General features: G+C 37.2%; 1 protein-coding gene across 2 annotated transcripts; it reads right to left on the reverse strand.

The window, feature by feature from the left end:
• Nucleotides 1–4922: 4922 nt before the first annotated feature.
• Nucleotides 4923–9925, reverse strand: LOC137716089 (type I inositol polyphosphate 5-phosphatase 4). 2 transcript variants are annotated; one of them, XM_068455482.2, is made up of 14 exons: nt 9286–9925; nt 9111–9198; nt 8626–8694; nt 8402–8489; nt 8169–8273; nt 7460–8078; nt 7192–7385; nt 6958–7066; nt 6641–6789; nt 6202–6512; nt 6050–6119; nt 5664–5756; nt 5421–5498; nt 4923–5162 (listed from the first exon to the last, which is right to left on the reverse strand). In XM_068455482.2, the coding sequence occupies exons 1-10, from the start codon at nt 9313–9315 to the stop codon at nt 6287–6289; spliced, it is 1677 nt and encodes a 558-aa protein (XP_068311583.1). In that variant the 5' UTR covers nt 9316–9925; the 3' UTR covers nt 4923–5162; nt 5421–5498; nt 5664–5756; nt 6050–6119; nt 6202–6286. The 2 variants fall into 2 exon arrangements, with proteins under 2 accessions (XP_068311583.1, XP_068311584.1); XM_068455483.2 differs by lacking the exons at nt 4923–5162; nt 5421–5498; nt 5664–5756; nt 6050–6119 and having other exon boundaries at nt 6233–6512; nt 6641–6683; nt 9286–9463.
• Nucleotides 9926–17367: the final 7442 nt, after the last annotated feature.

The following is a 17367-nucleotide window of genomic DNA, read 5'->3' on the forward strand; positions in this document are numbered from 1 at the left end:
TGAGATGAGCTAATGAGGATGGTATGATTTAAATTAAGTGGTCCGAATTCTCTGGTCCGTCGACTCCAAACACATAAATCTAGAAAGGATCTGAATTCGAGTACAAGAGTACAATGTGTGCAAACATATACAGAAACAACTCGTCAAATGTACAAAATAAAAGTTTATATGTATTAAACTGTAAGTCACAAGTACGGAACTCATTCCCAACAAAGAAACATGAGTAAATTACAATTTCATACCTTATGTTTGGGGTCTATTTCAATTCCTTACAACATCTTTAAAACATTTCAATTTCATACATTTACTTATCATTTTATTTCAATTTCATACATCCGTTAGAAAATCTGTTAAGTAAATCGTTAAGTGATGATGTGGCAAATATAGGGTCCCCATTTGTGCTGACGTAGCTGCCACATTTATACCACGTGGCTAAAAGATTAATAAAAATTTAAAATAATTATTTAAAGAAAAGTTAATATAGAATAAAAAAAATAAAAAAACCCAACCCAGATCCCCTTTGTCTTCCCCATAATCCCTACCCTCCTACCCTACCCCCATCCCCCATTCCCCATCACCCGCAGCCACTTCCCTCCCCACTGCACCTCCATCTCTGATGAGAACCTTCCCGCCGAGCTCTTCCCCCAGTATACCGGCAAAGTAGCTCTGTGTTGGAGCTCGTCGAATCGACATTTGGGGTTCATTTTTCTCCAAACCTAGCAGAGTAGTGGCAAAACACCTGGTGCTGACAGAGCCACGTGTCATCTGCTCCCTTCCTCTTCTTTTCAAAAAGTCATCCAAACGGCACAACAATAGTAGTTTCTCAATCCCTTCCTCAAAAACCTAACAAAACAGAAGAGTAAGTTTTTAGCTTACAATGAAGCCCTCATCGCGGTACATCGTACGATGTGCGTTCCTCGACCTCTTCGCACTTCTCCGACCCGTCGTCTTCCATAGAGCTCAAGCTCCCCATTTCCTCACTTGCCGTCGTCAAATCCAAGCCCCCGAATCCCAAATCTCCACGATAGTGAAAAAGTTCATGGAAAAGCGGTCGACTTCCAAGCCCAAGTCGATTAACCCGACAGGGCTGGTGATTCCGTTGGATCTGATCGCAGAAGAATTGAAAAACAGGCTAAAAACGGGTTGGGTTCGAATTTAGCCGCGCTGGGTAGGAAACTGTTTAGGAAAGGAGCGGGAACGATCTCGTCGGATAAGAAAAATGAGGTGAAGGCTTTGGCTGAGGGAGAGAGAGTGGTGCGAGAGAAAGAGTGTTGGGGGGGTGGGAGGGTGCGCACGGGTGGGGATTATGGGGAAGAAGGGGATCTGGGTTTGGGGTTTTTTTTTCCTTCTTCTTCTTCCTCCCTCTTCTTCTTCTTCTTCTTGCTGCTGCAAGTTTTTTTTTTTTTTTTTTTTTTTTCTTCCTCCCTCTTCTTCTTCTTCTTGCTGTTGTAGTAGGTTTTTTGGGTTTTGGGTTAGGGATAGGGATGTGGGTCGCTTGGGGGGGGGGGGAGGGGGAGGGGTGGAGGTTTTTCAATTTTTTTTCCTTTCTTTTTTTGAGAAAATTCAGGTTTTAAAAAAAATTAAAAAATTATTTTATTTTTCATGTGGCAGACATTTGGCAGTCACGTGGCATATATGTGGCAGCCACGTTAGCATTTAACAGATCAATGGATGGAAAATGTAACGAATGTATTATTTTGAAATAAAATAGTACTTAAGCTATGAAAGTGAAATGTTTTGAAGATGTTGTAAAGAATTGAAATAGATCTCAAACCTGAAGTACGAAAATGTAATTTACCCGAAAAACATTGTATTCTCCAACTCATGTTTCATAATAAAAAACAATATTCCAACAAAAAGTCATCTTCTAGTAAAAAACAATATTCCAACAAATAGTGCATGTTATTTTTACTGTATACTTTAAAAGGTAAATGTATAACAGCAGCCAGAAAGAAAAGAAAAAGGTGAAAAAGAATCATAACAGGAAGCAGGGAATCTCCATGACTTGAATGATGTGTCCAAGTCGACAAATCCTGTGGGGCTTTCAATTGCCACATGGCAGAATTTGTAGGCCACTTTTTTGTCACCTCGATCAACTCCCTTTTACATTCCCCACTCCGGCTTCCTGTAAATGTGCTTGGTAATCATCTTGGAGATGGAGCTCCCCAATAATGGGGTAGCTTGACCAATTTTACAGGAGAAGTGCTATGAAAACTATCTTAATAATGACACTTTGTATGAAATTTTTATCGCCTTATGTTTTTAGCAAAATGTTTTATGATGTTGGTAAGGAAATTATCATTAAATTATGAGGTAACAAAGAGTTTATAGAAAGTCTCCATCTAATAGTATCCTTAGCATTTTTCATTTTACATAAGTAGGCAGAATGATACTTAACTATTTAATTCCTTTGTGAAATGATCCGACCAACCACGTAATCAAAATGCTGCTTGTGAGAATATGAGGACAAAGTATCAATGGTGAGTAACCAAACCATGCAAGGGCTTATAAGAGGTTAGGTTATTCCCCATATTACTAATTACTTTTATGGTGGAATCTCAATTTTTTTCATCATTTATAAGTTTTTCTTGCAACTTAATTAAATTTGTATTTTGATAGTCACTTGAGCTTTTAGTTCGATTTTTTATAAGTTGATATTATAAGTAAACTTTAATGGCAGATAATCACACACTACTTTTATCTAACTAGTCCAACTCATATCGACAACTCTTAATTCAATTTTAAGTCTTTTGACTCATTTAAAATGTTACAATTCTCTTGAATTGTCAAATATGTTCGATTTTACATCAAATTAAAAATGATTTCCATTTGTTTTTATTGGTGGAAAACTAACAAAATGTATGATAAATTTGAAAACTGAAGATAAGTTTTGCGCACTTTTAAAGAACTAAGGAAGATAAACAGCTAAAACTGAAAATCGAGAGGGCAAAATGGGAAAATGACACAAGCCTAAAACCAAACTGACAGTGTCCGGCACGCGCCCATTGAGCGAGTAACAGAAGAAAGGTAAGTAGGTTTAACTGGAGCACGGAAAATCCAGTGAGACGGAGACGGGTCTTGGTATTTGGGAATGGGAACAAAGGCCGTTTTCAAGCGCGTGGGTTTCAGTTAAATTTTGACCTTTTTCACCTTTCGGTAAAAATAGAGCACACTTTCAACTCTGTAACAAAGTTTTATGTGAATAAAATGTCAATTCTAGTACTCACAGTAGTGGTCACTACTATTAATTAATTTCTTTTTATTTTTACTTTTATTTGGGAATAAGTACCTATTAACTTCTTTCTCTCTTTTTTAGAGTTCGTATATTTATGAGAATGAATTGCAGACTCGTATTATACATAACATGTCTTGGGTTTAATTACTAAAGCTGATGAATCACATGATATTAAGCAGGATGAGGTTGAAATGAATATTGAGTTTTTTAGCCCATAGAGTAATCGATTGATATGATGAAACCACCAACTAATCTCATTTTAACGGAAAAAGTGAGTGTCTGTCATCCTATTCCCATGCCATGATATTCCTCCATAGTCCTTACACATACAACAAAGAATACCAATGTAGTCGTTTAGGTTAAATCCATAGATGAGATATCGACAATTAAACAGAGAGAACATTTGCGTTCTACAAAACATTCATGAAGTGCAACATAAAAAAATCATTTTCAACTCAAAATAAATTGACATTGTGAGTAAAAACTTTAGCTCACATGATATTGAATGAGATTTGGTTGTTTTTGTTTTGGTTTGTTGGAATTTAAATTATATACTTCCGGAAATTTAATTTGTATTATAAAAACGTGTATGTACAAAAATGGGTTGTTGTTGGTCAATAAATTGCACCATCTCTGCATACGCAAGTCTGAATTCTGATCTATCAGACTCTACCATAAGTACAATTACTTCCTACTTTTCTCTGTATTGGCACTTTAAGTTGTGGGGGTTTCCATGTCCTATTGATTTATTCGATTTTTACTTTACGGTTACTTTTTTAAATCACAGTTTGATACATAAATTGGAATTTTTTGTTTTTTATGAGTTTAATGAGTAATCTTTTTCACAATGAGATTGCGATTTAAAGATCAAGTTCTACAACTCCTCATATTTAACGAGTCAAACAATATTATAATTCCAATCGAATAAGCATAATTGACACTAGATCATTCATTTTTTACCAACTAGATAAGAAAATTTTCATGACATAGGTACACCATTACCACGACATTCCTTGTCAATGATATGAATATGTATAAATAAATGATATGAATATGTATAATTATTTGTCCATACAACGTTATATTATTTACACAAAATACGACAAAAATAATGTAGCCGTGTCATCTAAGTTGCTTGCTAGCTTGGAGGCAACATTGACCTTGATTGCATGGAGAAGACTTGAGGATAATGTAGGTTAGAAGTTGCCCTCACGAATCAATTTGTTTTTTCCTATTCTGGTGCAACCATATGACCCTAAAGATTGGTAAAAAAAAAAAGAGCAAAAATTTAAAATTATTTGTTCATTTGTGTAGGCAAAACCTTAGATTAGAAGCAAGCAACAGAAAAAGAAATTTAGGTTTTTAGCCAAAATATTTTTAAGATTAGTATAACTTCTCATCTTGCTCATGAAAATTAAAAATCAGTAGAAGTAGTCCAAGAATTTATATACCATCAATTATTTTGATTTTTCTTTGAAAAATCTCCATTACATTGAAAAACAAGTGAGGAGGTTGATTGAACAAAAATATCATCAATTTAACATAAATTTTTTCATTAAAGGGTCAAAATAAACAAACTAAATGACCACTTTTATAAATCTTCAATCTCAAAGTAAAGAAATTATGACAATTTTAAAAATCTTTTTGACAAAAAAAAACCAAATTTTTTTTTAAAGCAAACGGAAGATGTTCAATTTCTTCCATTTTATTCACAAGTAATGAGTATCCATCACATCTCCCACTTCTTTTTCTTTATCCAGTACAAACAAAATATATTAAAAAACTAAGCTTTACACTAATGATTTTCTCCTCTACTTTTTTTCCACTGATAACTTCATGAATTTATCTTATTTTTTTATCCAAAAAGATTTGTCAACAAATTTGATGTCAAACCAACTTGACGCCTCCGAAACTAGGTCAGCTCTTCCTACAAAAGAAATCACGAAGTAGTTAGTTAAGATTCTTATCTTATGAATGCTTTCAACTCTTTTACAAGATAAACTTACACATAACAGAAATATTATTGTAGTAATATTTTACGTCAATCACGCATTACCATGCGTATTTATTAATTTCTAACTTAAAAAGTTTATGATTAGCTTAATATATTACCTCAGTGAGGTTCATGCTGAATATTCAACAATTTTATAAAGTCAAAACCAACTTTCAATTTCCATAATCTTACCTGATTACCAAGATCACTCAAATACAGAAACTTCCAAACTTGCCAATTGAGAAATTTGGGGATGAAAAGAACTAAAACCTGCAAACGTGTGGGGTTACTTAGTAGGTGTCAACAAAATCACCCTAAATTTGTACCTGCCTGCTCTCCGTGTGATGAGGAAAAGTATGGGGAGAATTAGACAAAGAAGAAGGTAGGCAATTGCAGCCAAAAAATGTGAAAAAGGAAAGAAAGTGAGAGGCCAACCTTCTTTTGGATTGTGGGCAAAACAGTGTCTTTATCACCCCCATCAGCAGTTTTTGTGCCCACTTGCAATTTGGGGGACCAAAAAATTTTCAACTGATAAGAAACAAGAACAAGACAGAGATCTTCTCAGCAATACAACTTTAATCGGGAAAGAAGATGGGTTTTATGCCCATGCTTACAAAAATATATGCGCGGTACATGTTCGATCTTTTCATCAATGCATGACTGGAAGTCAACTGATGACTAATGGAAGGGTTCTTAGCATAAAGATTCGGTCTTTTTCATAACAACAACATTTTTTTGTGTGGTAAAGAAAACCCTTTGCTTGTGTTATCGGTAATAATGATGTGGGATTGTTTAAAATGAGGGAAGATGGCGAAAGTTACCTGAATGATTGAGGAGGTGAAACAGGGTTGGAATTCCTAATAATTTTGCACTTTGTGTTTGTAGGATTTCCTGTTTACAGAGCGTCGAAATTAGATTCAATTATAAAGTGACGTGTGAAAATACGCAAGGAAACCATATCATAGAATGTTACCTTATGTAACAGTGCAGTAAATTCTGATTCAGATGTCCTCAGCTGAGCATGTAACAGTAAATTATCAGAAGGGAAGGGCCACCCTTCAATAGAAATTAAGGCCGGTGTATGTATGAGAATGTGGCAACAGCTCCTCTACCTCGATTCTGGAACTGGAACAACTCATGCTTTTTTTTATTCGGCTTCGGTTAATGGACTCAACCTCTGCCAGGAATACGCCGTAGACTGGCCTATGATCTGAGAATCTCGACTCCCCACGAACATAAGATAATTGATGGAGGCCTCTTCCATACCATAATATACGATCACACCTTCACATGCAGATAGCAGATTTAGATTTTCATAAATGCACAAAAAACGAAATGTTTTACTAAATGCCTGATAACTTTTCCATGTTTAATTACTCTCGAAAAGAATTCTACTAGAGATTTGTTATTACCATGCTGGAGTTCTTCGCTTCTCCTTGGTGTGCCTATCATCACCTGCATACCGATCTGAATTATTTAAATACTTGTAAGTTGGAGGGAAATATATCCTCCCTTCATTCCAACCCTCAAAAACGCGTCCTCTTCTTTGCTCTATTCGTAGCTGAGAGTATAAACCATTAAAATTTCAGATACAAGCCATTCGAAAGCAAGTCAAAAAAGACCACGACTCTTTTTTTTTCTTTCCTTTTCTTTTTGGGCCCATGGGGGTACACAAGACTAACACATTTGAAAGAAAAGCACAATGCTTGTAGTGGAATAGGTAGCACACCTGGTCATTCTCTAACAATGCCCTCCAGTTGCGCATCTCAACAAGAGCTTTTGCAGAGCGGTAAGAAAGGGCAATGCGATAATTCAAATCCCCAAGCCAAATAATTCGACTGCACAAGGAAAATAATATTTGAACTTATTCACTCTAAGGCTAGTTTCTTAAAAATTATCAACTTCAAAGAGAAAGAACAGCAAGACTTAGTACATAAAGAAACTCGACAAAAGGGGGACTTACTCATGCTCTAGTATAGTCTGAGGAGAGTTTTCGTCTCCCATGCCATGAACCCAGGGAAACCTTGTCTTTCTAAGGATCTCCATGACATCAGAATTCCTACGAAGTTCATCCCCTTCCTTCTGCCCCGAGGTCAGATGAGTACAGATGAAGCAAAAGCTTGTTTGATGCAAAGACATGCTAATGGAAATTGAACCCTGGAAAATTCAAGAGAATGAAATTGCTGCGTCTACTAGAAAGTCAACATATATACCGTAGGAAACTATTGTACCTTATTTCCGAGATAGCCCATTAATCCTCTTCCAACACAAGACACTTTCAAATTGCGAACATCATCTCGCAGATCACTTTTTACCCACACTGTCAAAAATATACCAACCATTTGTTTGCTGGCAACTAAGCAGTATCTCGAGTGGCCTAGCTGTCTATCTCTATCCTCCATTGAGAAAGACCCACTGTTGGACATTGGTGAATAATGTGTCACAACAGGTGAATCACCAGGTACATGCTCATCATCAGAGGAACCCCATCTGTAATTGGGATCATAATCACTTGGTCTGTGCCCAAACATAACCTGATCACAAACGCTGAATCGCCTATCATGTCTGGGTTGTGGCATTGATATGTCATTGTCCATTCTCATGCTGCGGCTCAAGGATTGGAAGGACCTGCGGTGAAAGAAAGAGGAAGCCTTCTGCCTAGTTGATCCCTCAAAGTCCGCATCTAATTCTACAATCGGATCAGAAACTGGTGAAGGTGTATGGCAAGCACCGCTTGTTCCAGGAAGATTATTTAGAGTCTTCCTTATAAGAGCTAGCCACTTTTTAGCTGGCCCGATGTCTTCCGTGCCTAAAACATTGCCAGCATTCAAAGGAACTATTTCTTGAAACCTGGAAACCAAAGGGATTGATGAGGATTATATTACCACAAAAAACTTTGCACAGATTAGAGAGAACATATCTATATATGCAAGAACATACCCAAGAACATAGATATCAGCGGGAAGAGAGGTATGAAGCCAATCTTCGAGATTCAAACAACTTGGAGGAGATTTTCCAGCCACGTTCCATGTAGCTACAAAGATCCTGTGCCCCGTTGAACACCAATACATATTACAAACGAAGAAAACTTAGCCCGAAAATTTCGGATTAAATCTAATCATCCACAAAGAAGAAGTGCTTAATTACATGACAATTCTAGTTTCATTTTATACCTATAATTATGTACATCTGTAACTTGTGATGCTTCCATATCAATCTTACCCCGCCGGATTCTATCCGAATGCCTCTTGCTCAACCTTTCTGTGGATTTAATTGGGGTTTAAGAGAGGATTAGTAAAAAAATTAGAGAACCGGCCATAAAATTAGGAGATTCTAAACAAAAAATATGATTGTCTTCTTATGCTAAGAATTTTGTGGTCCAAAGCAAAAACTGAACCTGTTTTACTTTTCTTGGTTGTGCATGCCTCCCTCTCTGAATAGTTGTTCCTCCACTCTCCATCACCACCTGAAAAAGATAGCCCCATAAAGTTGTTAAAGCTGAGCTTTTTCCACTGTTGATACATTCAGATGATTCAAAAACCACCACAAGAAAACAAAAACAAAACAATAAGAACAATTTTCAAGTTACAAAATAAATGAAGAAAATATTAATATTAATAATAATTAAAAGAAATTGTTTCAGAAAAAGAGGAAGAAAACAAATGGCTGATCTTGAAGCTGCAGAGTCCATTAAAATCTCAACTTTTAGTACCCAAAATTGCAGTGATGCAGATTAGAGCAATGCAAGAGTGTTCAGAGCATAGAAGAATCTAAAAATGCAGAGAAATCCCATTTTTCATCTTGATTAAAATCCAGGATTCCCAAATCAGAAAGCCCAAATTTTTTATAGAATCCAAATCAATGCTTGTACGTGACAATGACCTCCATAAACGGCGTCGTCTGCATCGAAGTCCTCGGCTTTGCTCTTGATGTTGAACCATTTTTTAACCAGTGTCTTGGGCCATGAAAGCTTCAGAAAATAGCACCAAAAAAAGTCAGCAATCTCAGAACAAAAATGCAGAAAAAAAATTGGAAAAGTGGTGGCAATTTATCAAACCTTGCTTTTCTTGCAATTCTCATCTGTCATTGTTTCACTGCTTCATAAATGGATATCTGTACTTACAGCAATGAATGCGGACGGAGAAAGAAGAAGAATACCAACAAAATCAAAACCCAGGAAGAAAAATGGGCTCAAAAGCTCTAGTTTTTTCAGGGAAACAATGGGAAAAGCTCACTGATTTGCTTAGAAGAAGAAGAGAACAAAAATGGGTAGTGGGAAAATCCCCTGTTTTCTCAAGTAATGAAGGGAACCCAAGTGGGCATTTTATTTTCCCGGCTTCCAAACAGAAAGTTAAAAATCCAAAATACCCCACTGGGTACTTTTCTCCTGCACTCCCTCTTCTGCGTTTGGAAGGAGAGAAAACAGAGGAAACTCAAAGCGGAAGAAACAGAGAAGGACACAGCCCTTCTAAGGATAAATCAAGACAATGCAGGATTCCTAGAGAGAGAGAGAGAGAGGGAGAGACTGAGAATGTGGGAGTTATCTGTGAGAAAAACCTCGTTATGGGTACAGAGCAAACAAAGTATCGAATTTTGAAGAGAGAATAAAGTGGGGTGGTACAAGAGTGAGAGAGAGAGAGAGAGAGGTTGGCTCTGTGTGTCGAGAGGCTTTTTACCCCAAAATCCAAGGCCGACTCAGCGCTTTGCTTGGGGACTTGGGGAGGGGGCACTCAGGCTGTGACTTTTGTGAGATTTTTTAGTATGATCGGTATATGAAATGATACATTATATGTTATTATACAAATGATGAAATATGTGTACTAAAAAGTTAATAATTTAAAAAATAAAATTTTTCATCATTTTTATTAAACCACGTGATGTACCACTTGTATTTCGGTCACAATTAAAATTTTCTCGTGACTATGGATTATATTTGGCCACCCACTCACACCCAAATTCCCTACAATGCCCTCTGCCAAGCTCTCTCTCTAAATTCTTCCCTTTCTCTCTCTAAGTTAGGTTTGATCGAAACCCTGGCAGTTAAAGAACCCAACAAAATAAAATAAATAAAAGAGCATAATGCATTTGGGAGTTCGTTACAACTCATGACACAACTCTGATTGGTTTGAATTACTCCAAATTGCCAATGATACCGTCCGATTTTATATTCCGGTTGTAAGTTTTTTTTTTTCACTTTTCTGTTTGACTTGTGAATATTTTTTTAATTCAACGATGTATATTTACACTAAAGGTGAAACATTTGGACCAAATAACACAGTGAACTAGTCGACGAAAATCAAACCGAATATCTCTCACTTATAAGTAAAAAAAAATTCACTGGCATTAAGTGATACTTGTGAATCATATGTGGTTGTGTTTTCACAATTGGTAAGAATGTTTGGAAGACTATTTATTTAAGGTCAAGAATGTTGCCCCCAATGTGGGTTTTGTGCTTGCTTTGAGACAGCCATAGCCATAAGTTTTTACAGGGTTTCATAGAGGTTGTATTTTTGTAAAACAAAAAGGGGGTTTCTTCTCCAATGGATGTTCATTTCTTAGGTCTGGGAGATTGGAAGAATGTTTGTGGTCCAACTTAAGAAGCATTGCATATTTCTCCTCAAAACCTTCAATGGTTTGCTTTTTAGTTGAACACTAGGTTACATTGCCATGCCAAATTGAGGCCTTTTGTACTCCATCAAGACTTGTGTCCATGAGGACCAAGGCATTTGTCCCAATTTTGGGGTTTCAATTTGGGTAATTTCAACTTGCTAATCTGCAAGCTCACATTTCATTTTTTGGATGAATGTAAAGTTTGTGTCTTGAAAAATACCCCTTTCATAAAAAGACTCGTTTACACAAATATAAGATGAGAGATTTGTGTTTTTTAGGGATAGAGAGTTATTTGATTCTTTGATATGGATGAAAAAAGAAATCCTGATATAGATATAGTGTTCAATTGAGTGGTAGCTGTTGTCATTGAATGATTCTCTTTGAACGAATTCGATTTGTTGATCGTACTCCTCAGGCTAAGTGTTTCACGTGTTAGCTGGTCCCTTGATCTGCGTAAACCAATGTTCTAAAAAAGGGCCTAGACGGCCGCCTAGGCGCTAGGCGGTGGTGACCCGAGGCGTTTTCTTGCAAATCGGTTGGAAAAATAGGTTGGGCTCTAGGGCGGCCGCCTAGGCGGGCTAAGCGCTAGGCGGGTGAGGCGGCCCTAGGCGGCGACTAGGCGGGCTAGGTGGCTAGGAGGTTTTTTTTATTTTGAAATTAAAAAAAAAAAAAAAAAAATCCTATCTACATTACTATGTTTCCTTATTTTCCTCCTATTTTGCATTTTGTGTGGTTTAAAATTGGGAACTTATTGTACATGTGTTATCCTACAATACTCCTCACTATGGTTCTATGACATATATGCTTAATGTGTTTTTAAATTTTGAACTTGTTGGATACTTTTGTGCATTTTATTATTCTTTTATTATCTTATCTATGGATTTCATACAAATTTAATTTTTTGTAAGTGTCAATATGCACTTATTTACAAGATATACAAGAAATTTACCTAAATCCGCCCAGGCCACCTAGGCGCCCGCCTTGACCCTGCCTAGCCGCCTAGGCGCTAGGCACCAGCCCACGGCCCAACTAACACCTAGCGTTTTTTAGAACCTTAACGTAAACCAAATATGAACACTCATCGTTTACGGCATGGACTACTAGGGTATCTAATCACATTCGTTCCCCATGCTTTCACACTCCAGCGAGGAAAACGGGGCCTGCTCAAATGTTGAATAGTATACCGCAGTCATGATGTCTCACAATATATAGACCCCATTGCTGGTAAGTTTCGAGCTACCAATTGAATATGGTTCTCATTGTATTGTATTTGTGCCAACACATCACAAGTATACAAGACACAAATCAAATTAACCGCTCAATATTTCAGATTATACACAAGGACACAAGACAGAAGCCAAACTAGTTCACACTTAGTTCACATAAAGGTAGGATCTGTTAGGCCATTTGAGGGTCCCTAATCGTAGCTTAACTCATTAATCTACAACCCACGCGATCTCCTAAGTTTTCGCACGTATCGATTATCATTGTTTTATGCCTATGCTTGAACAAAGTAATTTCTTGGATTAAGCTGTCTGGGCTTGATTTCTTAATTGACTAATCCTCAACACACATGCATGCTACATGTGGGAGACTGTCTTCTTCCCCTATTAAAGTACTTAATGTTCATATTTTAAGGTTATTTGCAATTGATCTATTAGCATATTGTTTAATGTGTTTAAGGACTAACTAAACTATTAAGCTACACAGCTAAACACACCAATGAAAAATACAGAATCTTCATTTCCCAAATGCCAAATGGGAATCCCTCACAAAACCCCATTGAATCCACTAGTCTAGTGAAACTACCCTCATAGCCAACCAGTCCAAATATATGTTGTCAACGACTTGTCTAAAACACATAGAGCTGTCGTACAAAAGGCTCACTTTTCTACCAGCATGGCATTTGGCAAAATGTCTTTCATGTATAGTCATAAATAGAGGTATGACTGTGACATTGTGTTTGGCCGGTGTTGAGTCTCACACTAAAAAGTACCACGTCAACCTGTGTTGTATGGGTGATTGCTTATACGTAGCCTCACTAGTTACTAGTTCTATTGAGATCAATGTAGTGCCGAAACTAGGTCGTGACAAATGGTATACTAGAGCCAACCCGAGCACATAATTTCGTCGATATTGAGTCTCACATCGAAAAAGTACTGAGTCAACCTAGGCTATATATATAAGCGATTGCATGTAGTCTCACTAGTGATTGATATTGAGATCGATGCGCTGCCAATATGCCAACTGATTCATGATATATGGTATCAAAGCCAATCCGAGCGTTTGCAGCTGTTGAGTCTCACATCTAATTAGTATTGGGTCAACCTAAGTTGTATAAGTGATTTCATGTAGTCTCATTAGTGACTAGTTACTATTGGGATCGATACATTGACGAAATGACAAATAGATTGTGACAGATAATATCAGAGCTAACCAGGACATGCATAATTCACTATGGTGAGAAACTGAGTAGAACCGTAAACGTTGGCTAATGCATGTCACGATGGCAGCACCCTGGGATAGTACAAGAAGTATGAGAAAGAGCAAATGCTAAACTTATGAAAGAGTTATGGGCAAAAGGCCATGAAAGAAGACACAAACTACCCTACAACTCGATCGAATTCTTTTCTTTTTACTGCTGGAGAACTGTTTCTTTTCTTTGACTCACAAAAATATTTCATCAAATTAGTGCGATCAAAGAGGACACCATATAATTGGATTCGATTAATGATTTTATAAATGTGGATATATGACTTGTACCTTATCCTTTGGCAAAACGCTACGTAGAACATCCGTCCGCAACTTCATATTATTAGAGGAAAACTTAGGCAAATTGTACATGAAATCGATGGACACTCTCCCCTCTCTTCCTTTGTAGGTACTTCACGGCCGGCTGTTGTAAAATGTAATTGCTCGCTCTCATGTCCCACCATCATTAGTCATCAAATTTTGGTTAGGGATAGTGGTTTTCTATTAAATTATCAAAGAGACGGGCTAAAAGCTCACTTCCAACAATACTAATATTGTCCCCAACTTGTTAATTACCACATGCACAATCCGACAGATGTGAGATTTGATCATAAAAGGTCTTGATATTAGTTGACGTGAGATTAGGATATTTAAACTCTTCTTTTTTCCCTCATCCTGCTGATGTGTGTGAACATTTCACGCTCTTGTTTTCTCTTTCTCTTTAATTTGTTTGGCAAATACCGCATAAACTGATGGTAATGAATTTTACTTTAGAAGTTACAATTGTTTCTTTAATTTAGAAAAAGAAAAAAGATGATGATTTTCTCACTCTGATCATGAATGTAAGATAAATATTCCACCATTGAAGTTATTGGTTATGTATGAAAGATTATCTCTCGATATTATTATCCCAACTTTGATTCTGATTCGATAATGATTTTAAACTCTATGTTCACAACTAACACCCAATAAATCTGATGCTAAAGTGATAAAGAAAAGGAAAAACTCAGGACCTCTGGTGCTAGGGTTTTGAAAAACTCGTCCATGCTTGAAAATCAAACGAGTAAACATCATAGATAGACAAACGAGGCAGTCAAAGGGATGATCTTTGATTTGATTTGTACTTTGGGCAAAGTATATATCTTCTTCTCTTAGTTGAGAACATGATTTTCTTTCTGTTTCTTTTGCTTTTTTAGCTTTGAAAAACCTTCTTAAGGCACCCCCTCCATCCTCTCTTTTGCCTAGCTACACAGCTTCGTAACCAAAAATTTGTGTCAAAATTTTGGCTTTTTTTTTGTGTTTTTGTGGGTATCTTTTGTTGTCATTCTTTCCATCTGCCAAAAGAAAGAGAGATGTATTTCCAAAGCACACCTCTGGGTTTGGGCTTCAAGTACTTCTTCTGATGATGTGGCTTCTGATGTAGACTCTCTGTCCTTCGATTCTCCGACATGTAATTGTACAATTATTATACATTACATGACCACATAAACTTTATATCAAAAGTAAAACTAGCTAGTTCTTAAGCTAAAAAATTGTCCTCGTGTATACAAAGTATAAAGGCTTGAAGCTCAATCCACAAGGGTTTTCGTTGGCCCAAACACTTTCGTGGGAATTATCGGAGATATTCTTGAGTAGAAAAGCTTCCATGCTACATTATTTGTCTGTTCAATCCTACACAAGAGTGGCGCATCGCATTAGGGTCGAAATCGGAAATGTGTGGGACTCAAATGTACGAGGCACTCATATATATTTCTTAGACGAACGAGTGACGTAGTACAAAAATCTTATTCAAGAATCTATCCGATAATTCGAGAAATATTAAGATCAATTAATTACTTAACTATTGCGAGCTGATTGTTATCTTTCTTACTTGCATACCTTATAAATAATGAAGGGTCGAAATCAGTCCGTGTGCACATGCTCAACTTAACCCTAGCACTCATTTACAACCAAATGAGCCAGGTAGAATCATTTGCTCATCAGATTAGAAAGTTTGCTAACAAAGAGGCCCCTATTAGTCACAAGAGTGGCTCAAGGTTCTAGTAGTACAATGACAAATATTTTCACTCAAAAAGGAAGAACACATCACAAATAAAATACAAATTGACTTGTTGACTTTGATGTGAAGTTTTTCACTTTTGGGTGGAAAAAGGGTAGTGCTATTCACACTTATTTTTACCTCCTCTACACCTTTGTTAAATTTTGTCCATTGTTCTTCTTCAATACATTTGATTCTACAGCAAAAAATTGAAAGAAGTATATGAAAAGTAAAAACGAGTGTGTGGATAGCACTACTAGTAGGGAAAAAAAAAACAAAAAACAAAAACCACATGCATTGCATTAATTTTTCATCCACTTTAGTGTCCTGGCTAAGATCTTGTCACTGTCTTTGCTTCCCCTTTCACTTTCCTAGCTTTTATCACCATGATGCAATCCATGGTGTTTTTTGCTGCCCATCAAATCTTTGCGGTCTGTCCATTTCATCATTTATTTATTTTTGTCTTCCTTCCAACCTTAGCAATGTTGGCTTAATCTGCAGAACTGGCTCTAGACTTCTAGTTAGAAATGCAAATTGAATTTTACCTACAATTTGTTTTACCAATGTAGGCCTTAAGCCATAAAAGCTAGATACAGAAACCTGCAGAACTTAACATGTGAAGCAATCCAATGTACCATATGATAAATCCGGCATCAAAGCAGTTAGGGAATGATGTAATTTGAATTTTCACGACCACATATGTACAAGGATAATAATTTACAAGCATCAGAGTGCATATGTCACATGTGCATATAACGACAAAATATGTATAGTATTAGTTCATATTTAATACAAATGCATTTTAGCGTAAATACAAACATGATTGTAGATGCTTGATCGACAAGTCCATTATTCTCTAGTCAAATATAGATTAATCTTAAATCATCAAATCGACAAATTCAATTGTTAGATCGACATGTTCATTCTTCTCTAGTAAAATATAGATTAATCTTAGCCTATCAATTGGCAAATTCAGCTCCTCCATAGGTGTGTTCCAAAGGCAATCCAATCACTACTGTATTCTGTATCAACCCTTAATGATTAAGCAGGAATATGTATATATAGCTGAACAAGTAAAAGTAGTACATTTTTCAAATATTGTGTACAAATGCTAATAAATTGCTGGTTCGCTCTATGTTTACAAGTAAAAGGTAATTGGAGTAAAAAGTGATTTGTTAAAAAAAGTAATTAGAAAAATAGTTCGCTCTTTGTATATATCTGATTCGTCACCCTCCCTTGGCGCCCCCGTGATATCAACTTGTCCCTCCGCATGTAGCACTGGCGCGGGTGGGGTTGGTGGCGCGGGTGGTGAGGGGAGTGGACTAATTGCATCGGGCGGCAGCGGTATGATGTCTTCAGGTGGTGGTGGCGTGATAGGTTCAGGTGGTGGTGGTATGATTGGTTTTGGTGGTGGTGGCATGGCATGATTGGCACAGTTGGCGGCGAAGGCAATGGTTTGATTGGTTTCGCTGGTGGCGCCGGCGGAGGTATGATTGGTACAGGTGTTGGTACTGGTACTGCTGGTGGTGGAGACGGTAGTGGTACGACAGGTGCCGGCTGCAACGGTGGTGGCATGATTGGTGGTGGTGGAGGGTTAATTGGAGAGGGAGATATTGGGGTGGGTGTTTGTGGGGTGGGGTGGGGTGTGTGGTGGGTTGGCGTTATCTTCAAACAAGGCACATTAGGCACCGTCGTTCCGACTGAAGTTCCTTCGGCATTGTTGCAAGACGCAAAAATCATCTTATCCCCCACCGAAGACTTTATATCAATCTGATCCATCACAATATTATAACAGCCACCCGAAATCTTATCGCAGTCGAACTTAATCACCTTCTGTAGCGGAAGTCCCTTCGAAATTGATGTACGTCGCATCCCCCCACCACCGCCGATGACTGACTTTTGCAGTTCTTGTCCCCATTACAATAGTATTGATCAATAACAATAGGGTTTTGAGCTCCATCAAGTTTGATCCTCTCAAACGTTATGTTTCTCGCGTACCCGGAGCCATCCTGCCACGTC

This window comes from Pyrus communis, chromosome 3, assembly GCF_041283825.1.
Source record: "Pyrus communis isolate YQ-2024b chromosome 3, ASM4128382v1, whole genome shotgun sequence".
Classification (NCBI taxonomy): Eukaryota; Viridiplantae; Streptophyta; class Magnoliopsida; order Rosales; family Rosaceae; genus Pyrus; species Pyrus communis.